Source organism: Cucurbita pepo, chromosome 11, assembly GCF_057944985.1.
Source record: "Cucurbita pepo subsp. pepo isolate OVF chromosome 11, ASM5794498v1, whole genome shotgun sequence".
Lineage (NCBI taxonomy): Eukaryota > Viridiplantae > Streptophyta > Magnoliopsida > Cucurbitales > Cucurbitaceae > Cucurbita > Cucurbita pepo.
In genome coordinates this window covers 4204024-4226308 of record NC_141808.1, presented here as the reverse complement: position 1 = coordinate 4226308, position 22285 = coordinate 4204024, and the positions used below count along the sequence as shown (strand labels likewise).

At 35.1% G+C, this 22285-nt stretch overlaps 3 protein-coding genes across 3 annotated transcripts; all 3 read left to right on the top strand.

Annotated features, from left to right (window-relative positions):
* Positions 1-362: 362 nt before the first annotated feature.
* On the top strand, positions 363-13019 carry LOC111805656 (transducin family protein / WD-40 repeat family protein). Its single transcript, XM_023690804.2, has 18 exons — positions 363-693; positions 884-911; positions 1068-1168; positions 3477-3680; positions 3995-4238; positions 4641-4816; positions 5332-5414; positions 5811-5883; positions 6726-6791; positions 8175-8217; positions 9570-9709; positions 10250-10462; positions 10565-10649; positions 10739-11033; positions 11563-11824; positions 11925-12144; positions 12242-12456; positions 12581-13019. The coding sequence occupies exons 1-18, from the start codon at positions 568-570 to the stop codon at positions 12728-12730; spliced, it is 2724 nt and encodes a 907-aa protein (XP_023546572.2). The 5' UTR covers positions 363-567; the 3' UTR covers positions 12731-13019.
* A 2297-nt stretch (positions 13020-15316) lies between these two features.
* On the top strand, positions 15317-17803 carry LOC111805110 (FCS-Like Zinc finger 14-like). Its single transcript, XM_023690005.2, has 2 exons — positions 15317-16184; positions 17524-17803. Exons 1-2 carry the CDS (start codon positions 15643-15645, stop codon positions 17681-17683), a joined length of 702 nt encoding a protein of 233 aa, XP_023545773.2. The 5' UTR covers positions 15317-15642; the 3' UTR covers positions 17684-17803.
* Positions 17804-19528: 1725 nt separating this feature from the next.
* LOC111805109 (cytochrome P450 CYP73A100-like) lies at positions 19529-21542 on the top strand. Its single transcript, XM_023690004.2, has 2 exons — positions 19529-20379; positions 20719-21542. The coding sequence occupies exons 1-2, from the start codon at positions 19535-19537 to the stop codon at positions 21452-21454; spliced, it is 1581 nt and encodes a 526-aa protein (XP_023545772.2). The 5' UTR covers positions 19529-19534; the 3' UTR covers positions 21455-21542.
* Positions 21543-22285: the final 743 nt, after the last annotated feature.

The following is a 22285-nucleotide window of genomic DNA, read 5'->3' as shown; positions in this document are numbered from 1 at the left end:
CGAATAGGACGGAGCGTTTAATTTCTTATAATTGAAATAATAATATTTATTATTATTTGATAAACGTCACGTCAGCACTTCTATTCTATTAATTGAAATCTAAATATCATTTAAAAAAAAAAAATAATTTGCTCTATTTTTTTGGATTATAGATTATGTTCCATTTAAATTTTGTTATTATAAATTTTAATCCATATACCTAATTTTTATGAAAATTAATATTTATATTTATTGAAAGTATGTGATAAAAATTGGGCATTTACTTTGAAATCTAAAATATTTTAATTTATTTTTTTTTTTAAAAAATATAATATAGATATAGTATAGGGTTGATATAAGGGCAATTTGGTACATTAGGTGAGATTATTTGCTAAACCTCCGTTGTGGTCGGCGGCCACAAAACCCTGAAAGCGCTGCTAAGCTTCGCCCCTTCTTCTTCTTCTTCTGCGTTGCGCCATTAGGGAACGCAGCTGAAGAAAAGCCTATTACTTTTCTCTCAGTTCTTCTTCCTCTTGCAATCTTTGCGCCTCTTAAGCTTCGGGACTTCTCGGAGAGTGACTGCAAAATATGGGAATATTTGAACCTTACAGAGCAATTGGTTACATTACGAACAGTGTGCCCTTCTCTGTGCAGAGACTCGGAACCGAAACCTTCGTCACCGTTAGCGTTGGCAAAGCTTTTCAAGTTTATAATGTAAGATCACTCTCTTGGACAATAGTTCTTTCCCTTGCGAAATTTCCATTATTGTGACTTTTTCTCCTCGTTAATTGCTTAATCCGTTTAAGTTTTCGATCTTACTGTTAGTATTTTTGTTTTTACCGAATTGTCGCTTTGGGGCTTAATCGTTGTTATGTTCTTTTTTTTTTTTTTTTTGTTTTTTCAGTGCGCGAAGTTAAACTTGGTTCTCGTTGGTGAGTGAATTTTTCTTTTCTTTTAACGTTTGATTTAGTTTCAGTTTTTTGTTGTCTTTAGAAAGTTTCTCATGTGGAGTGTTTCTAAAGTTTCTGTTTTGGTTTCATCCTTGTGTTTTGTGATTTTACTTATTGGTGTTGATGCTTGATTCTTAGGCCCTCAATTGCCGAAGAAGATTCGAGCTCTTGCTTCCTACCGTGAGTACACGTTTGCTGCTTATGGGTCTGACATTGCAGTTTTCAAGCGTGCTCATCAGGTTTGCTCGTTGGGAATATTTGTCTATTTTTCTTGAAGTAAATGTTTTTGGGAATAGATGAGTAACTGCCCAGGCTCAATTCATCATTTTCTGGTTCTATTTAGAATGTCTGTTGACTTGTTATTTTGGGCTTCTTTTCTTGTCCATATTTAATGCTTTCGGTGAATATATATGTAGTTAATTCTTATTGTAGCATGCTGGGAGTCTTGGTTATATTTTTCTGGATGAAATGGCTTTATTTCCTTAATTCACGGGGTTTGATGAAGGCTTTTTGTATAAATTTGCTTGCTGGCCTGTCAGTGTTCTGCTTTGATTATAAGGAAAAGAGTGGCTACAGGCTTTCTGCAGATAGAAAACTAGAGTTGGAAGGATTACTAAAAGTAATCTGCTGTTTGCTAATAATCCAATTTTTTGTCTCTTCTCGTTTTACTGATGAATGTACGGCTGAGAATGGAGAAAAGTATGAGAAATGTCTTTTGGTAAGGAAATGATGACTATGACCTGAAGATCTCTCATTTAGTTGGATGGAACGTTGTGTTTAATCCTTTGGAGTGCAGGGGTTTGGGTGATGGAGAGATCTAACGAAAAATTTTAGGTCTTCCGAATAAATGCCTTTGAAGACTCTCAAATGAACCAAACGAGCTGTGGTGTAAGGTGGTGGTTAGTGTGTAATGAGAGAAATGCTAAATATATATCTTTCAAGTATTTTTCAGTTGTCAGTACTGTGGGGCTTTCTTGTTTGTGATGTTGGGATGTGAATTCAAGGTCCTGGAGAGTTACTGTTAGAAGAACCCTGAGGGATGAGGAAGTGGTTAATTATTGAAGGATTTTGAAATTGTCAAAAGAAGTATCAATATCTAGATTGAAAGATCAGAGATGCTGGCGTTTGGCTAGTTCAGATTTTTTTTTCCTGTTGGATCACTTTTTAGTGAAGCTTGTCTTGCTATTTCCCTTCTAAATTCTGTTGTGACAGCTTTGAGGAATACAATTTGCCCTTAAAAGGTGAATATTTTATGGAGAGCTTAAACACCTTGGATAAGATTCAAAGAACATGTTCAGGGTGGTCCTTGAATCCAAGTTGCTACTTAATTTAGCTGGCATTTAGGATGTATTTGGTCTTGGCTGAAAAGGAGCGTTCAAATCTTGACCGAGAATGAACAATGCATTGACCGGCTTGTAGAATCTATTACTTTTTTTTTTTTGGCTTACATGGCATAAATTGTCTCCATCATTTTGTAACTATAGCTTATCATCTCTTAGAGCCCATTGGAATTTTTTTTTTTGTAATCTTCATTGGACAGGGATTTTCCCTTTGTTTTATTTATTTATTTATTTATATTTTTTTTTTATTTTTATAATTTTAATCTCATTTAATTGCTAACTATTAAGTTTCAAAGCTGGGGAGGCTGCTCATTACTTGTTCAGTCTTAAAGCTGGGAAGGATGTTCTTCACTTGTTCCTGCACTGTTCCTCATAGCAGGAATTTTTGGGAAGCTCTGTTTCTGGAAGTTTGGATGGAAAGGGCTTTACGATTTCAATGTTAAAGAACAATTTCTGTTGTCTACTTCGTGATCATGGTTTAATAGGGAAACAAGAGTTTTGTGGAGTGTATTGTCAAGTCTGTGATTTGGGGCATCTGGTTTGAAAGAAATGTGGCTTTTCAAGAATAAGAAAGTTCGTGGGGTTTAATATGATTAAACTTCTATGCTGCTTCTTGAGTTCTCCTTCCAAATACTTACGCAATTACTCGTGTCATGTAACTTATTATTGTTGGGAAGCTTCCTATGAAAATTTTTTAAGATCCTATGAGATTGTCGGGAGCTTTCTTGTAATAATTTTTTAGATTGAGTTTAGGATTTGATGCTATTTTTCTACTTTGGGAACTTTTTAGACGTTCTCCTATTTAATGTTTAAAATATCTATCATAAATGGGCTTCGTTATTAAAAAAATCCAGTTATGTTAAAGAAAATATCTATATATTTTCAAAAATTTCTTCATAGTTCTATGCCAAATAGAAGGAGATGCTCCTGAGCTTTTCTGTGCTGATAACTTCCAGATTTTTTTTTTAGTATGGAATTTTACTTACTTTAGTTATATACCTCACCTTTATCATATCGATTTTCAAAGTTCCATATTATGTACTTGTTTAATTTGTTCAGTGTCATTTGGTATAAAAGCTACTGCTGTCGTGATAGCCAAGCAAATATTTTTTTTCCTGTTTTTTCGTATGTGCCATGGAGATGTTTTTAGACATGGACACATGCTTGTCATTGATTTTCTTATGCATATTTGATGATTTCTTTGCAGGTAGCAAATTGGAGTAGCCATAATGCCAAGGTCAACTTGTTGCTATTGTTTGGAGATCACATCCTAAGTGTTGACATTAATGGAAATATGTTCATGTGGCATTTCAAAGGGAATGAAGATAATCCTTCTCCAGTTGGACAAGTCACATTAGAAGGACAATTTAGTCCTAGCTGTATAATGCATCCAGACACATATCTAAACAAAGTAATTTCTTTCTTACATCCCGCATGATATTTCCTGGCAATAATTCTTAGACAATTCATTGCTTAGCAGATTCAAAACTTTAGGAACTTGTTTGATAAAATTGTGAATCTTTTTTCATGTAATAAAGTTTAATGAGATTCACTGTACTCACCAAATAAAAGAAGAATCTTGAACAATGAAGTTTGATAGCAGATCATATTTTCTATTGTTTTCGATCAGAGTTCTTGTAGCAGGAAGGCTAAATAAATGTGGTATAAGTAGCGCAGTACTCTTTATTACATTGAAAGGAACCTCAACGATATCTGTTTGAACAGGTTATGCTTGGAAGTCTGGAGGGTTCTTTGGAGCTTTGGAACATCAGCTCAAAGAAAAAACTCTACGAGTTCAAGGGATGGAATTCATCTGTATGCTGTTGTGTTTCGTCTCCTGCTCTAGATGTTGTTGCCATTGGCTGCGCTGATGGAAAGGTTCATGTTCATAACATCCGTTATGATCAAGAATTATTTTCGTTCACACACTCAACACGAGGATCTGTTACTGCCTTATCTTTCAGCTCAGGTTGGATAAATTTCATCATTGTCACTTATCAATAATCCTATTCTTGCACTGTCAATGAATTTCTTTAGCTGCTGTTCCAGTCCTAAATTTGTGATTTCAAGCATCTGCATGTGTCATGCAGGCTGCTTGAAAATTCTATTAAATTAATTGACCTTTAGTTAATTTATTTTGAGTTTGTTACTAGTCTGTCATACACGTTGCTTCTTCATATGAAAGGAGTTGTGTTCATTCATGGCAGCCAATTAATTACCCTCTACCCTACATGATTGAATTTGAATCATTAAGTGTTTGTGTTTTGATTTTCTTTTTTATATAACTCAGTAACTTGTCATTTTCTTTTTCCTAATTGATTCTTAGTGAATGAATGTTTTCCGACTTTAATTAATATTTTTTTAAAAAAAGATGGACAGCCTCTTCTAGCATCCGGAGGTTCATCAGGTGTTATTAGCATATGGAATCTTGAGAAGAGAAGACTTCAATCGGTCATTAGAGAAGCTCATGATAGCTCAATAGTTTCACTTCACTTTTTTGCTAATGAGCCAGTCTTGATGAGTTCATCAACAGATAATTCCATCAAAGTATGTGATTACTATTGCCCTCTATGGATTTCTTTTTACAATTTTACATAATTGTAGAGAGTTTATCAAAATATATGTAAAAGGATCCTATATTGTAGAAATTATTATGATAACCACCTTAGGTTGGCCTAGTGGTCAATAAGGGTCATGTTAACAATAAATGACTTAGTAGGAATAGACACGGTGATCACTTGGATTTAATATCTCACAAGTTTAACTTGATAACCAAATATAGAAGGTTTAAGCAGTTGTCATGTGAGAATCCTCTTGAGGTGAGTACAAGATGGCCCCACCACTCATGGATAAAAAGCAATATTCATCTAGTGTTACTTTTTTTTTGTTTTAAATAATTTAAGACAGAATAATTTTATGTCTAAGGCCCCTATTTGCAATAAAGCAATATCCATCTAGTGTTACTTTTCATCAGCTTGAAAATTCTACTCTTCTGTTTGTTGCGATTTTCCTATGTATTTTACAATATTTGGAATTATCATTGCTTGTTACTTTTTTGGTAGATGTGGATTTTTGATACAACAGATGGAGACCCTCGTTTGTTACGCTTTCGCAGTGGACATAGTGCCCCTCCTCTATGCATAAGGTGAGATGTCTTTTGTGCCGTACTCATTTGCTTATGTAAAGTGGTTTTTTCCCCTTGGTATAGATGGTTTGCATTTTATTATCACCTAAGATACTATTTGTTGTTCAGTCAGAATAGAATATATATTTATATTTTAACTAAGGCACTCGGGTAAATTCCTTAGGTTGAGAAAAGTGAATGCCTGTGTTCAACTGATGTATGTAATGAACATTTATTGCTATTTTTTTCATAAAGTAGCAAATTTTAATTAAAAAGATTAATTTTTGTATGTCTTTGTATATTCTTTCCTTTTTTTATTCTTGTTTCTGCATTTTTTTAGTCTTACTTGGGCTTCCTGGTAAGTCCGATAATTTCTGTGATATCTCCTTGACTTTCATTCTTACTGATCTATCATAGGTTTTATGCAAATGGGAGACACATTTTATCTGCTGGTCAGGATCGTGCCTTCAGGCTTTTCTCTGTAATCCAGGTTAGTTTTAACAATTGAAAGAGGACGGATGTCTCTTTATTATTGTCTGTAAAAAATTTTGTGGATTATTTGTTTATGGGTGGAAAGCATTGCCTCTTTTCAGTTTCTCGGTGCTACCTTTCATATTTCCTTCATCTGTCTTAATAAATGTCTTGGTTCCTTTTCAATGGAAAAAATCTAAGAGGAAAATAGTTAATCACGTCAATAAATAGTTTTAATCTTTTTCAAAAAATGGTCATATCAGTTGCCAAGGGAAAATTGATGAGAATAAATTTCTATAGGTCTTTCCTTTCTAGGGACCTTTGAAGTGACAAAAGTTCGTATCTTTGCCCAATTCCAGCCTAAGGGAATGTTTGGGATATATTTTGAAAAGAAATTTTCTACTTTTTAGAGTAAGAGAAACGTGTTTGAATCACAGTTTCCTATACATTGTTTTCCCTTCTTTTCCTAGTTTGTTTTTCCTATGGCTCATACTTGCAACAGAAATTGTATTTCCTTCCGAAGTCATGGGGTTGTGAACATTAATTTTATTTGCAAGCAATTAACCACAGTTTTTAAAAATAATTTTGAAAAGAAAAGTAAGTCTCATTTTTGAGATATTACTTAAGCTACTTGAGATGTTGGGATTTATGTAATTTCAGCTCCTGCACTCTTTTTACTCTTGTCTGCATGCTAAATTTACACTGTATAGACTTCAATTCTCATCCTATCGATCCTTGTTTCTCTTCTTCTTATCTGTTTAGCATTTCGTTTTGGGTTTTAAAAGGATTTTTGTTAATATAATTGTGATACAAGAAATGTCTGCCTTGTAATTGTTTACTCTCGCTATATATTCTGTTTAGGATCAGCAAAGTAGGGAGCTTTCTCAACGGCATGTGGCTAAACGTGCGAAGAAACTAAAACTTAAGGTATGATTCGAATATGAAAGTCTTAAATTTGTTTGTGTGTGTGTGTTTTTTTTTGTTTATTTTTTATATTTTGATTTGATGAAATAGAATGCAAAAGAAATTCTTCTTGTAGATGATTACAAAATATCCCTCCGGGTAGTGAAGCTGTAACTACATAAAGGAGACGAGCCTTTGAATTTGTAGTGTGCTGAACCTTCAGTTAAAGAAATCAAGGATAATTTCGTGGCCACATTTTCCAAATATTATACTAGATAAAATACAGTAGACCTTCCTTGCTTGATATTTTAGGATCCTTATTTAATGTGGATGTCATTGAAGAGTTTGCTACTCCTTTTTTTGCATCACCAGACCATCCAGATTATTCACAAGTTGGAAGTCCAATAGATCGTTCCTATCCTATTATACCTAAATGTCACCAATACAACAGATGAAGTTTTTGTTAAAGAATCAAACAAGAAATTTCAAATTTATTCCAGCAGTCAGAAACGTTAGATTTAGATCAAATTCTGCCACAACTCTTTGCAAATTTTCATCTCTTATTGAATTTAGTGGTTCTCAATTTTGGGAGATTCCTTCGCCCAACTCTCATAAGATACATTAAGTGTACATTTTTAGTGTGTTCCCGGATTTTCAATGAAGATTTTATCTTGGAATACCAGAAGATTGAATGACTTTTCAAAACGAACCAGATTTAAGAGACTCCTGCAACAACATAGTCCTGATGTGGTTTTTATTCAAGAAACAAAAACAATGGATCCTTTTTCAAGAAGGTTTATCAAATCCATGTGGAGTTCCTAGTGAGATTAATGGGGTTCGAATTGACTATGGATTAAGAGAAATTCTAGAATTTTACGTACTCAAGAAATTAACTGAGACATTTATTGGGCTTCTGTCTCTCTTTTAGCTTTTACTTGGTCCTCTACAATTTTTTTTCATAATTATAGCCTAACTCATATTTACACCAGTTGAGCTTCTTTATTATAGCCCGTGTGGTGTGTGGGGATATCTCATCTTCCTCTCCTTTTGTATTTCCTTTCTTGTTGATGATATTTATGTTTCTTAAAAATAAAAGCTAATAAGAAAGTAGATTCAATAAATGGATAGATGTTTTGTGCTTATCTCAGAATGCTTCATTCCGTCCATAAGTTCCAAAAAAAAAAAAAAAAAAAAGCTGTAACAAAGTTTCGCCAAAGATCTATTCTCTCCTTCAATGGGTGGCCCATTAGGGAGGGAAAGAAGTATGATGATATCCCATGTTCTTTTTTATGCACTATCCAAAGGAATTCTTTCTCCAAGTTTTTATGTTTTCACTTAGCTATTTTCTATAATAAATCAAAAAGGTAACACAACTAATTCATGTTAGTTTTATCTATGCTCTTCCAGGAAGAAGAAATTAAGTTGAAGCCCGTCATAGCTTTTGATTGTGGTAAGTTCCTTCTTCCAAGTTAATGTGACATGCGATTAAACTGATTCTCCTGTTCCTTAAAGTTGCGTAAGATTAAAGTGATACAGATACTCCAGGCGAGGTCTGGCTGTTTATTCTCTCTTTCTTCAGCCTTTAATTTTCCTAATACAAATAATGATATAAACTGAGTCATTATAATTTTTATTTGCTTGTTAAATTTAGTTTCCAACATTCATTCCTTACTTTCTTGAATGTCAATCCTGATGCTCTCCTGCCACAGGAAGCTGTATTCTAATAGATTATTGTTCGACAGAACATGTTGTGTTGTAACTTCTAAATTTAATGTAGTCTTTTCTGCGTTTGTAAGAAACATATAAAATTCTTGCAATTTGTGACACACTGGTACTTGCTTAGGAAAACAAAAAGAGAAACTCATTGCTGCTACCACTAGCCAACTGAGATAAAGAATCACCTCAGCGTAAACTAGGGTTGTTCATGGAGGATTTTTTTTATTTTTTATTTTTTTATTTTTATTTTAAAGAAACAGAATTTTCGTTGATATTATTAAAAGATACATGCCAAGCTACAAATAACTCCTATTTGGGGTAGATTGAAAGGGCTTCCCAATTATGAAAGAGTACAATTTGAGTAATTGCTAAAGTGCTTATAAAGAGTACTCCAGAAGAAATTCTGCAGGGTCGTTTTGTTCCAAGGCTGAAATTTTCTTCACAAGTTTTTTGGTTTATTTCAAACTAAAGTTCCCAAATAAGAGCATTTAATATAATTGATCCTGAAGAATTGTCTTTGCAATTTAACTTCAACCCACATAAAAGTTGGAAAATGTTGTCATTGGAGCTGGAGCTTATAAAACCGCCCTAATCAGTATTGGCCTAGTTACTCAAGTACTTGAACAAAATGCTCCAATAAGATGCTATAAAACATTAAAAAGTTGAAATTCTTGACAAGTTCTCATTTATACCAACATTTTGCCCGTTTGCATCCAATAAGAAACTCAAACAAAAATTGCCAATCTGTGCATAATTCTAACTAGTTTAAGACATATCCTCGACTAAGTGGTCAAAGCTTTGAATCCCCTCATCCCCACAGGTTATTTGAAATTGAATTTAAAAGGTAAAAAAGGATCATCATTACTACAAAAAGTTACTCCTGGTAGAATGAAGACATCAATGAAATTCCTAAATGAAGTGATCAAATATCCCTTGACCAGCAATTTCATAAAATATTTAATTTAATCCAAATTGAATCGATATCCTAACCTTTATCTTCATTTGTAGTTGTCTATTCATTTGTTATCTGGTGTTTGTTCGATGATATCAAATTTAGTATTGTTATTTTCTTGAATTTGTTTTTAGCTGAAATTAGAGAGCGCGATTGGTGCAATGTGGTTACATGTCATGTTGATACTCCACAAGCATACGTATGGAGACTTCAAAACTTTGTTCTTGGTGAGCATATCTTGAAACCATGCCCAGAAAACCTGACGCCAATTAAGGTTTGTTCAAGATGATGTCACTTTCACCCTGTTTTTAGGCATCTGTATATAATATGACATATAGTTAAGGAGAAAAAGAAATGATATGTGGTTCAGATTATACGATTTCCTTGTGATTTCACTTTTCTATAAGGGTTGAAACTGTATCTATTAATTTTGTTGACCTTTCTATTTTGTGGTATAAAAAATAATTTATGCTAATTTGTGATGAAAACTGGGGTCGAAGAGTTGAGTATGGGTGTGTTTCAGTCATTATGGTGATAAATTGTTTATTAGCCTTCTCTGTTGTTTGGGTGGATCTGTAAGCTGCAAAAAGATGTGTGCGTGTTCCCTGATTCTAAATGTATATATAATTACTAGCATATTCTTTTTGTTTTTAATTGTCCGTTGAAATACCTAAAACTTGATATACTTAGTGTATGATTATTTCATAATGAAAAAAAGAATATTTATTTCTGAACATTTTTTGTCACTTTGATGTTAATATAATATTTATTTCTGTTGATGAAAACCCTATATGATACTTCATCTGGACAACAGGCTTGTGCAATCAGTGCATGTGGAAATTTTGCCTTCTTAGGGACAGAAGGTGGTTGGATTGAGCGATTCAATCTTCAATCGGGTGCTAGTAGAGGTAGTTACTTGGATAAAAAGGAAGGAAGAAACGCTGCACATATTGGAGAAGTTGTCGGTCTTGCTTGTGATTCTACAAATACCCACGTTATAAGTGCAGGAGTTGGTGGAGATATAAAGGTTTCTATTGCATGTCCCTTAACTTAGCAACCAACCAAGACTTGGGCAATCTCAGAGGAGAGTTTGTGATAAGTTCCATTTGTTAAATGTCTTATGTTACAGGTTTGGAATTTCAAGGAGCGTGATCTAAAATCCAGATGGGAAATTGGTAGTTCTGTTGTGAAGATCGTCTATCATCGAGTAAATGGTAACTTCCAGGAACCCAATCTGACCTTGATGACACATTTTCCTTGTTGAATCGTGTTTTTAAGCAGATTTTTTAAACTTGAATTTCAGGACTTTTGGCAGTGGTAACTGATGATTTGGTTATCCGTCTGTTTGACATTGTGGCTTCAAGAATGGTTCGTAAATTCGAAGGTCATACAGATCGTATAACAGATTTGTCTTTCAGTGAGGATGGAAAATGGCTTTTAACATCTAGTATGGATGGAAGTCTTAGAATTTGGGACGTCATTTTAGCAAGGCAAATCGATGCACTACAAGTTGATGCTTCGATTACTGCATTTTCTATTTCTCCAAATATGGATATTTTGGCGACTACACATGTAGATCAAAATGGAGTCTACCTCTGGTAAGTTATCTTGATGGCAATACATATACTCGTTTAGTAAGGCGAATAAGAAGGATAAATGGGGAAAATGATATTTAGTATTATTTTCTGGAATGAAACGATCTTATCTTTATCTACGTTGTCTCATTAGTTATGAAATTTCATATTGTATCCTTTAGGAACTGTTTTATTTTATTATTCTTATTATTTTTAACTTTACCAAATTCGACCTCTTCCTTCCTCGTGATCTTCGTAAAGATTATTTACCGAAAACCGATTTCAGTTAAAAAAAAAAATTGGAAACTTTTCAAGCAGGCTATAGTTTGTTGTTAATCAAGCAGGCTATCGAATGTTTAGTTACATAGATATTGAAGACATGCTTAAAGATTGGAAACTTTTCAATGTTGTATTGAGGTGTACTCCATGGTTGGTTATAGTTCACCGAGGAACAAAAAGTGATAGTCAGAGGGCTAGAATGTATTGCCATGGGGTTCCTTTCCTTTCTGTTTGTAAGACTGCTAAATGTTTGACTTTTTTGTTGACATTTTAGGGTGAATCAATTAATGTTCTCTGGTTCATCAAACGTGGATACCCTTGCAAGTGGAAAGGATATTGTTAATGTTAAATTGCCATCAGTCTCCTCCACAGAAGGAATGGAGTTCGAAGATCGCGACGAGAATCCTTCAAAACCTCCTGAATCTAAAGATTTATCAGGCTTTCACATCTCTAGCCAGCAAATCCCAGATTTAATTACACTTTCATTGTTGCCCAGAAGTCAGTGGCAGAGCTTGGTCAATTTGGACATAATAAAGGTATGTTCTTATTCTTACTTGATTTCCTCCATTGCACACAGACAAAAAAGAAGATTTATGTACTAATGCCTTTTTTTGTTCATGAATTTTCAACGTCCAGGCCCGTAATAAACCAATCGAACCTCCGAAGAAACCCGAAAAGGCTCCTTTCTTCCTGCCATCTCTTCCTTCTCTCTCTGGAGAAATACTATTTAATCCTTCTGAGTCAGCAAACACAGAGAGAGCAGAAAAGGGAGTTGATAATGAAGAACACAAAAAATCGGATATAACATCGTCTCAATTCTTGCAGATTCTTGAATCTTCTTCTGAAGTACAGAACTGTAAGTTAGCACAGTGTATGCATTTCTTTGAGATTTTTTATGCTTTAGCTGTAAACGTGAAGCATTTCTGAAATAATATTATTCCTTTATATTTCAGTCTCAGCCTTTACTGATTACATAAAGGGTTTATCTCCATCAACATTGGATTTGGAACTTCGCATGCTTCAAATTATAGATGACGATGAGCGTCAAGAACCCGAAAAGAGACCTGAACTTATTTCAATTGAATTGCTTCTTGATTATTTCATACACGAAATTACTTGCCGCAACAATTTCGAGTTCATCCAAGCCTTTATCAGATTGTTCCTGAAGGTAAGGCTATATCAAAGGATTTCTCAGATTATGACTTTGAACTTCTCTAGTTAAAGAACTGATGGAAGGTTTTGTTAATGAAAAATGCTTCTACTAAATGGCTGCATATTCCTTTTGGCTATAGATACACGGCGAGACGATTCGTTGCCAGTTGACATTGCAGGAGAAGGCAAGGAAACTCCTGGATATTCAGAGCTCAGTATGGCAAGGTTTGGATAAAATATTCCAATCCTCTAGATGTATGGTTACTTTTCTTAGCAACTCACAGTTTTAGGTGTTGTGACTTAGTTGGTTCATCGTAGAATCATGAAAGATCATATTATTTATTGCTGTTGTAGATTAGTTTTTTTTGGGGGGAGTTCATCATAGTGGCTTAAATCAGAGAGAGGGATGTTTGTTTTGGCTTAATATTTACTTCCAACTTAGATGATGAGTTAATGAGTGGTTAAGTATTAGGTGTAAATTGTATAACATGATCCAATTTTGTCCAACACTGCTGGGTATCATTATAATTCTTTTTCCTTTGAGAATACAAACTTTCCAGCCAAGTAGCATTTCTCTTATGGTAAGTTTTATGCTGAAATCTGTAATTTCCACGCTTTTATTAAACAATGTTTTGTTCTTCTCTCCAACTGATGTGAGATTTTACAATCCATCCCCTTTTGAGGTTCATCGTCCTTGCTGACACTCGTTCTCCTCTCTAATCAATGTGGGATCTCACAACTCTCGTGTTAGTAAGATATAGACATCAAAACTAAAATAATACTAAACAAGCAGGTGACCTAACGAGACTGACTAGACTAGACTGTTAAGAAGCTTAAAAATGTGGCAACTAATTAATACCAAAAAAATTATGGCAACTAAATTAATTCACAAAGCACCATCTGCCCAAATATGCTACAAATATGCTTTAATAATGAGTGAAAATGTTTCTTGAAGTGGCAATCATGCCATAAATATAAAAAGACAAAAAGGGAAGGGCCCATTTGTAATTATGATGATGAGAATAACAATTAACCACAACTTTATGGACCACCAATACAAATAATTATACTTTATTTAGGGTACAACCTGAAATAACTAAGAACTTTTGGGCATGAGAGTCAATATGCAAAAGATGGGGGAGCATCCTTGAAATAACTAAGAACTTTTGGGCATGAGAGTCAATATGCAAAAGATGGGGGAGCATCCTTGAAATAACTAAGAACTTTTGGGCATGAGAGTCAATATGCAAAAGATGGGGGAGCATCCTTGAAATAACTAAGAACTTTTGGGCATGAGAGTCAATATCCAAAAGATGGGGGAGCATCCTTGAAATAACTAAGAACTTTTGGGCATGAGAGTCAATATCCAAAAGATGGGGGAGCATCCTTGAAATAACTAAGAACTTTTGGGCATGAGAGTCAATATCCAAAAGATGGGGGAGCATCCTTGAAATAACTAAGAACTTTTGGGCATGAGAGTCAATATCCAAAAGATGGGGGAGCATCCTTGAAATAACTAAGAACTTTTGGGCATGAGAGTCAATATCCAAAAGATGGGGGAGCATCCTTGAAATAACTAAGAACTTTTGGGCATGAGAGTCAATATCCAAAAGATGGGGGAGCATCCTTGAAATAACTAAGAACTTTTGGGCATGAGAGTCAATATCCAAAAGATGGGGGATCATCTTTGAATTAACCAAGAACTTTTGTGACCTCAAATTTTTTAACCTTATTCCATTCTTAATTAAACATGGTAAACAATACATATATTTGAAATTATAACAAACATTTAACTTAACCATAGATTTAAACTATAACGAAATTTAACTTAACTATAGTTATGTTATGGTTTAGTGGTCGTATTAATAATTTTAATTTTAGCATATAGTAAAACTTAGTATACTATCGGTGTAAAATATTAGTTTGTTAGACATATTATATTTGAAATCTAGCATTAATCTCTGCTTTACAGATACTTCACTCGATACCCATCTTAACAAATTAAGAGTATCCAATTCTTTTTTAGAAGACCGTTTCATTTCTTATTTTGGATGAGAGCAACCCGAAGAGAATCTTTTTCCATTTTAATTTTGGAGATGCGAACCAGAGCTTCAATCTCCATTTTCGTTCTTGACCTCGCCCCAATTCTGTTCACATTCTTGTCCTAGACTCTGCATCGATTATTGTTTGATTCTTATGTACCTATATAAAAAATAATTTTTGGTATTTATTTATTGAAGTGTTAAAATTAAAGTGTGATCTATTATTTTTTTTTATTAAAAATGAAAATTTTAAAACATTTAAATAAAGAGTTTTGATAAATAATTAAAATAAACAACTTAAAAAAAAAAAAAAAGGTTAGTTTTAAAATATTTATTTACTTATTTTTAAAATTTTATTAAAGTTTCAACAATTTAAAAAAGAATAAATATTTAAAAAAATAATTATAAAGTTGAATAAAATCAAAATAAATATATTATTGTAAGCAATTTTTTAAAGGAAAATTGGTTAGACGAACACGTCTCTCCTTGTCCATTTAGTGTAACCTCATGGCTTTCCTGAGGGCTTCACAAAAAAGCTTCATATATGATCATTCCCTAAATTAGACTTTGGAATTTTCATCATCCATCAAAATTAACTCGACTCAACTGAATCTAGACTAAATTTAAAAAAGAAATAAATCCATAAAATTTGAATTTATTTAGATTAAACTCATTATAAATTTTTAATTTTATAAATTAAGATCTGTAATTAGAAATAAAGTAAAAACTAAAAGAAAACAATAAATGAAAAAAAAAAAAAAAGGAGAGAGAAGAAAGCGAGAGTCCAGAAATTATTGCAGAGTTGAAGAGAATATAATTATTTGTATCTGTCTCTGCTCCTAACCACCGGAGGAGAACAGAGAGGCCTCGAACTCCCTCTCTCGCTCTCTCTCTCTTCTCTCTCTCTCCTCCCTTTGAAGCTTTTTTTTTTTTTTTTTTTTTTTTTGTTCTGCAACATTTCTTTCAAGTTTCAATTTAGTGGGGTTGAAGGAACTCCCGCTCTGCTGCTTGTTTCGCACTCATCGGGGATCTAATTTCAATAACATTTTTCCATCTCTGTTCTAATTCTTCCAATTTACTCCATTCCCAATGTTATCTTCACTTCATATCACTCGATTCGCAAACCAGACGACGGATTGAATCTAAATTTCGAGTCAGAAATGGAGAATTACATCGGAAAAAGGAAACCCACTATCGGCGTTTCGCTATTCACCGCCTTCTCCGCTTCTTTCTCTTCTGATAAAGCGAAATCCCCTCGCGATTTCGAGAACGGCGTTGTTGGGTTGGGCATAGTTGCTGCCATGACTGATTCCCACAAATTTCATGAACCTTTTGTGTCTTGCAAAGCGGTTTCTCCTAGGTCCTGCTCGATTCCCATCGTTTCTTCTGCTAAACCAGCCGCTAATTTCAGAGGTGGCCTTAACCTAGAAAAGGAACAACACGAGGTTGTTGATGAACTCTCTGAAAGTTACACTTGCGTAACTTCACATTTTGGTAATCATATGATTGAAAAGCGTGTTTTCTTTAACGGTGAGCTTGAAATGGTTAATGGCCGCTCTTCCAATATGGTGACATATGGGGTTTTTTCCACTTCCCCCATGAGTTTTGGTGTAGCGGAGAGAGGGCTTTTTGCTGCTGAATTTTTGAGCTCTTGTCATCTCTGCTGCAAGCATCTTCATGGGCTTGACATCTTCATGTACAGGTAAATTTCAGTTCTGCTCCCTTTTCTCCCCTGTCTTGATTTTATTTGATCATCTTTTATTGGTTAATTTTTAGACAATTGTAGCATGAAAACTTAGAGGGAGCGAGAAATTCAAGCCCAGTTCCTTTGATTCCTATAAATTGTTGAGTCATGGTGCCTTGGAATGGAATCTTATACTGTAGAATCGTGATATTCTTTGGTTTCTTTGATGTTTTCAAGTCATGATAGTTGCTGCCTTGGTTGATTAGTTCATGACATAGGTAGAATGGATGATTTTGCTTTCTCTGTGAAGTTTTGGATGTGTGGTTCATTGATTTGCTCATTCTATTCGTTTATGAGATGCCTTTTTTAGGAGCTGTTAAGAAAGCATCTAGTACCACGTTGCCTAGTTTGGGATGTTTCTTATCTGTTTCCATCCTTATGAGGATTTTCTTATCAAAGAGGAAATATTTGTTGAATTACACAATTTGTTTTAGATTCGATAAGCGCTTGGATCGGATCCCTGTTGCCGATATTTGTCAGCATGATTCGAGTTTCTTTTTCCTAGATTGATATGATTGAGTTTGGTTACTGTATCCCTTGTTAGGTTAGATGGGTTATTTTAAAACTGTGCTCTGTTCTCATGAGAAATAAAGTATATACCGGCTTTCCCTTTCGGGGTTCTCCTCAAGGTTTTTAAAACGTGTTTGCTAGGGAGAGGTTTCTACACCTTTAAAAAGAATGCTTCGTTCTCCTCCCCACCCGATGTGAGATCTCACAATCCACCCCCTTCAGAGCCTAGTGTCCTTGCAGGTACTCGTTTTCCTCTCCAATCGACGTGGGATCTCACATATAGTCTCTTTTAAGCTTCAACTCTAAGAGTTTGGCTGTTTATCTTCTTTATTAATGAGGACTTAAGTGTTTGTTTTAAGTTAGCTACAAATACAACAGCAGACAGCTATTATTCCCTTGTCTGGACATTATACTAATCTCTGAATGTTATATGACTTGATCATCGTGGGACATTAATATTTGGCTCTTTCTTAAGCTACCTCTTCGATTATCGTCACTCGAACGGGTTGGCTTGATATCTGGACTTTTATGCTTTCCAATAATCATATAATTGCAGGCTTGTTATAGAGAAAATCTTCCTCATCTTCATGTTGTAATTGAGATATTTTTCAGCAGCTTGTTATTAAAAGCTTCTTGTCCTGTACTTTCATGTGGTTGAAATGAGATGAGATAACATGTGATTGGACATGAAACTTTAGCAAATTGGTTGGCTTTCATCCAAGATTCTCATGAACTTGGGAATCTTCTTTTTCCCTTGAGAATGACTTTGCTGTTTTCATTCATGCAGAGGGGAAAAGGCATTTTGCAGTGTCGAGTGTCGCGACAAACACATCAGAGGTGACGATCGCAGGGAAAAGTGTGGATCGAAAGCCATGAAAGACTACTCGGCGTTGCCTTGCTCCGTGGCTGGTCCCCCTGCCTTGGCTTCTGGTGTGGTTGCAGCTTAGGTATAAAAATGTATGAATTCTGAGTAAAGGATACCGAATAAACTGTTGGTAGCAGAGTTTGTAAGAATGATTATCTATGGGGACAAGACTTATTACAAATAAGATGAGTTTGTATGATAATTGTTTGGTTAATGGTATAAAAATGTATGAACTATGTGTAATATGATACAATATACTCTTAATTTTTATGGATAATATGTAACTTATGTTAGGTTTAGAGATATCTCCGTCCAGTGAATGCTCGTTCTGTTGTCATACAGAATCGAAAGCCCTTCTCGGTTCCTGAAAAACTCACTTGGGTTTAGGGATAATCAAGCTCGAACTGATGACTTCCACCACGTCAAGGTGGCACTCTACCGCTGAGTTATATCCCTTCCTTTGCCCCATTCATAACCCCTTTATTTCCCCGACCCGTGAATTTTCATTTATGTTTATAAAAATTGATTTTTCTACGACTTTTTTTTTTTTTTTTTTTTTTTGTTATTTTACAGATGTAATTTTTTATATAATATAATAAGTTGGAATCAAATATCGACCCATTCGTAGCTGACCTATAATTATATATATAAGTGGGACAGAAATATAATTCCCGTCCTTAATCTCATTTATCTACGAAGGAGAAATCTCTCTCGGATACCCTTGTGGTAAATAAACCTTTCTAATTAGATTGTCGTGTGAGGATTCCATTCAATAATATTTCAGGTCAAACTTGACCCGACAAACCATTTAACCCGAATATCCGGCCGTTTTATTGGGCCGGGTCTGCAGGTGGATCCAGCCCATTAAACATCTCTAACAGTAGTTTTCAAATTTCAAAATGGGCCCCACTTGGCTGCCCACAGTTTTTCGATTTGTCGGCTCAACAACCCATTCAATTCTAAACTATAAAGTAAACGACCCTGTCGTTCAATTAAATTAATTATATATAAACGTCCTAATTAATTTTTAAATAAACTTTTTAAAGTTAGTAAATCTTCATTAAATATCAAAACTTTAAAGCTTCATTATAATAAGCTTTTTATATGTTGCAAATAACTCATTTATTTTTTCATTTTTTATATTGATATAAATAATATATTCGTATAAAATATACACCACCACAATAATTAATTTAATTAATTGATAATATATTTATATTCGACTAGATATCTCACGTAAAAAAAAAGTTTAAATATTTTATCAAAATTTAAGAATTTATAAAGCTTTAGAATACGGAGTAGCTCTTGCAATGATTCCGGAGTAGCTCATGTTTTTGTTATTCTATTTCCTTTTCGTTTGCGGTCACTTTGATACCGTCTAGGTTCAAAGAAAAATAAACGAGGAAGCAAGAGATCCCAAGAGTGATGGATCAATTACTATTTCATTTTCTTATTTGTTATTATTATTTGATTGTATATCTTTACGGTCACTTTGGTTGTATATCTTATTGATATCATAAATGGTGTATATTACATCGGATAACCCATAATGGTTCTGTTCTTCGATTTAATCATTCACTTATTTGATTGTGAACTAATTCAACTTTTCTCGTATATATATATATATACACGTTGTGTATATAAGGGTGTGGAAATCTGTTCCTCGACTAAGCATGCATGTCTAGGGAAGGAAAGAGGCGAAAATGGTCAAAATTGGGACAAACATGGCTGCTTTGGTTGACAAGGGCGGCTTCACCAACCACCAAGCATCACCAACGCCAAGCTTTGACTCCTCACCAAAACCCACCTTTTAGTTTTCACTTATAATAACAAAGAAGCACACAGATTTGGCTCCTACCCCCCCACAAACCACATCTATATAAACCATTTCCCCCTCGTTCCATCTCTCAAGCCCCCCACTCTCTCTCTAGACATGGCTTCCACTGCCCTCCTTTCTCTCTCTACAATGCTCATTGTTTCTCTCGTTACCAAGTTCATATTCCCCATGTCCCCAATTGCTCTTGGTGTCACCATCTTCCTTGCTCCTCTTCTTACTTACATCATCTCTTCCATGGCCTCCTCCTCCAAGCTTCCTCCTGGCCCTCTCTCCCTTCCCATCTTTGGCAATTGGCTCCAAGTTGGCAATGACATCAACCATCGCCTTCTTGCTTCCTTGTGCAACACATTCGGCTCCATATTCCTCTTGAAGCTCGGTTCCAAGAACCTCGTTGTCGTGTCGGATGCTGAGCTTGCTAGCCAAGTTCTCCACGCTCAGGGCGTTGAGTTTGGCTCTCGTCCTCGAAACGTCGTGTTCGATATCTTCACTGGAAATGGTCAGGATATGGTGTTTACTGTTTATGGTGACCATTGGCGTAAGATGCGTAGAATCATGACGTTGCCGTTCTTCACGAACAAGGTGGTGCATAACTATAGTGGCATGTGGGAGGATGAGATGGACTCTGTGGTTCGTGATTTAAGGAGTAACAAGAAGTTTCAATCCGAGGGGATAGTTATTAGAAAGCGTTTGCAGTTGATGTTGTACAATATCATGTATAGAATGATGTTTGATGCAAAGTTCGAGTCCCAGGACGATCCTTTGTTCATTGCAGCGACTCGATTCAACTCGGAAAGGAGTCGGTTGGCGCAGAGCTTTGAGTACAACTATGGAGATTTCATTCCTTTGCTTAGACCCTTCTTGCGAGGCTATTTGAACAAGTGCAGGGATTTGCAGAGCAGGAGGTTGGACTTTTTCAACAAAAACTACGTCGAGAAGCGAAGGTAATAAAAAATTCATTGTATTAATTATGTACTATTGAAGATTGTTGGGAGTGAGTCGGGAATAATCATGGGTTTATGAGTAAAGGAATACATCTCCATTGGTGTATTAATTATGTACTGTTGAGGATTGTTGGGAGTGAGTCGGAAATGATCATGGGTTTATAAGTAAAGGAATACATCTCCATTGGTATGGGGTCTTTTGGGGAAGCCCATAGAAAAGTCACGAGAGCTTATGCTCAAAGTGGACAATATCATACCATTGTGGAGAGAACGTACAATTTTTTTCATTTTAAAGTCAATTGTATTTATCTAATGTGATTAAATTGTGGAATTTAACAGGAAGATAATGGCTGCCAATGGAGATAAGCACGAGATAAGTTGTGCGATGGATCATATCATAGACGCTCAGTTGAAAGGTGAGATAAGTGAAGAGAACGTGATTTACATCGTAGAGAACATCAACGTGGCAGCGATAGAAACGACATTGTGGTCGATGGAATGGGCAATAGCGGAGTTGGTGAATCATCCAGACATCCAACACAAGATTCGGGAGGAGCTAAAGAATGTCCTAAAGGGAAAGGAAGTGAGTGAATGGAACCTTCATGAGCTGCCATACTTGCAAGCAACGGTGAAAGAGACGCTGAGGTTGCACACTCCAATACCGTTGTTGGTGCCACATATGAACTTGGAAGAGGCGAAACTCGGAGGGTACACCATCCCAAAGGAGTCCAAGGTGGTGGTGAATGCATGGTGGCTGGCAAACAACCCGGAGTGGTGGAAGAGTCCAGAAGAGTTCAGGCCAGAGAGGTTCTTTGAGGAAGAAAGTGGGACGGAAGCTGTTGCTGCAGGGAAGGTGGATTATCGGTTCTTACCATTTGGAGTTGGAAGGAGGAGTTGCCCTGGAATTGTGTTGGCAATGCCAATCTTAGGGCTCATCGTTGCCAAATTGGTATCAAACTTTGAAATGAAGCCTCCAAGTGGGATGGAAAAGGTCGATGTGACCGAGAAAGGAGGTCAATTCAGTTTGCATATTGCCAACCACTCCACGGTTGTGTTTAACCCAATAATTGCTTAATTGTTGTCTTCTTGGATTTCATTTCATAAGTTTTTAATCTCATGTTGAAATAAAAATGAAACTAAATACAATTTTATTCTTATTAAAATAGCTAAATACTCTACTTTGTACTCTCTTTTATCTCTGGTAAAGATATTGTTTGAAAACTTAAGCAGGAAATATCTACTCACGGTGAGCTTGGGCTCTTACAAATAATATTAGAGCCAGACACCAAGCAATGTGTTAGCGAGGATGCTGGACCCCAAAGGGATTGAATTGGGAGATCCTACCTCGGATGGAGAAGGGAAGAAAGCATTCCTTAAAAGAGTGTGGAAACCTCTTCTTACTAGACGAGTTTTAAAACCGTGTGGCTGACGACAATACGTTAAAAGCCAAAGCGTTCAAATTCTCTACCTATTTCACTGTTGAACTCATACGGTTATTAACTTATAGTTGCTAACTTAGCATATAACATTGAAGAAGAGAAAAAAAAAAAAAAGCATTAGAAATTGATGAAATTAATTAATGTAATTTTTGAATGTTTGGGAAAATTTTTAAATAATGCCTGCTAACGGTAAAAAAATGATAGATGAAAAAATTTTGACCGTCACTCTAGTGCAAGCTTATTTCTTAATAACTACTAGAGCCTTTACGAAAGAGTTCAAACTTCACATTTCTTTTTCTACCTCTTTATCTGATATATCAAAATCCCTGGTCTTCACTTCGTGATCGATGCCCTTGCTTTCCTTGCACTCGTCATCCAACTGAACTAAAGATTCTAACGAGTTCTTGTCATCCATCCCCTTACCTTGTTCTCTTTCACCAACCAAACTGTTTTCCAATTTGTCACCT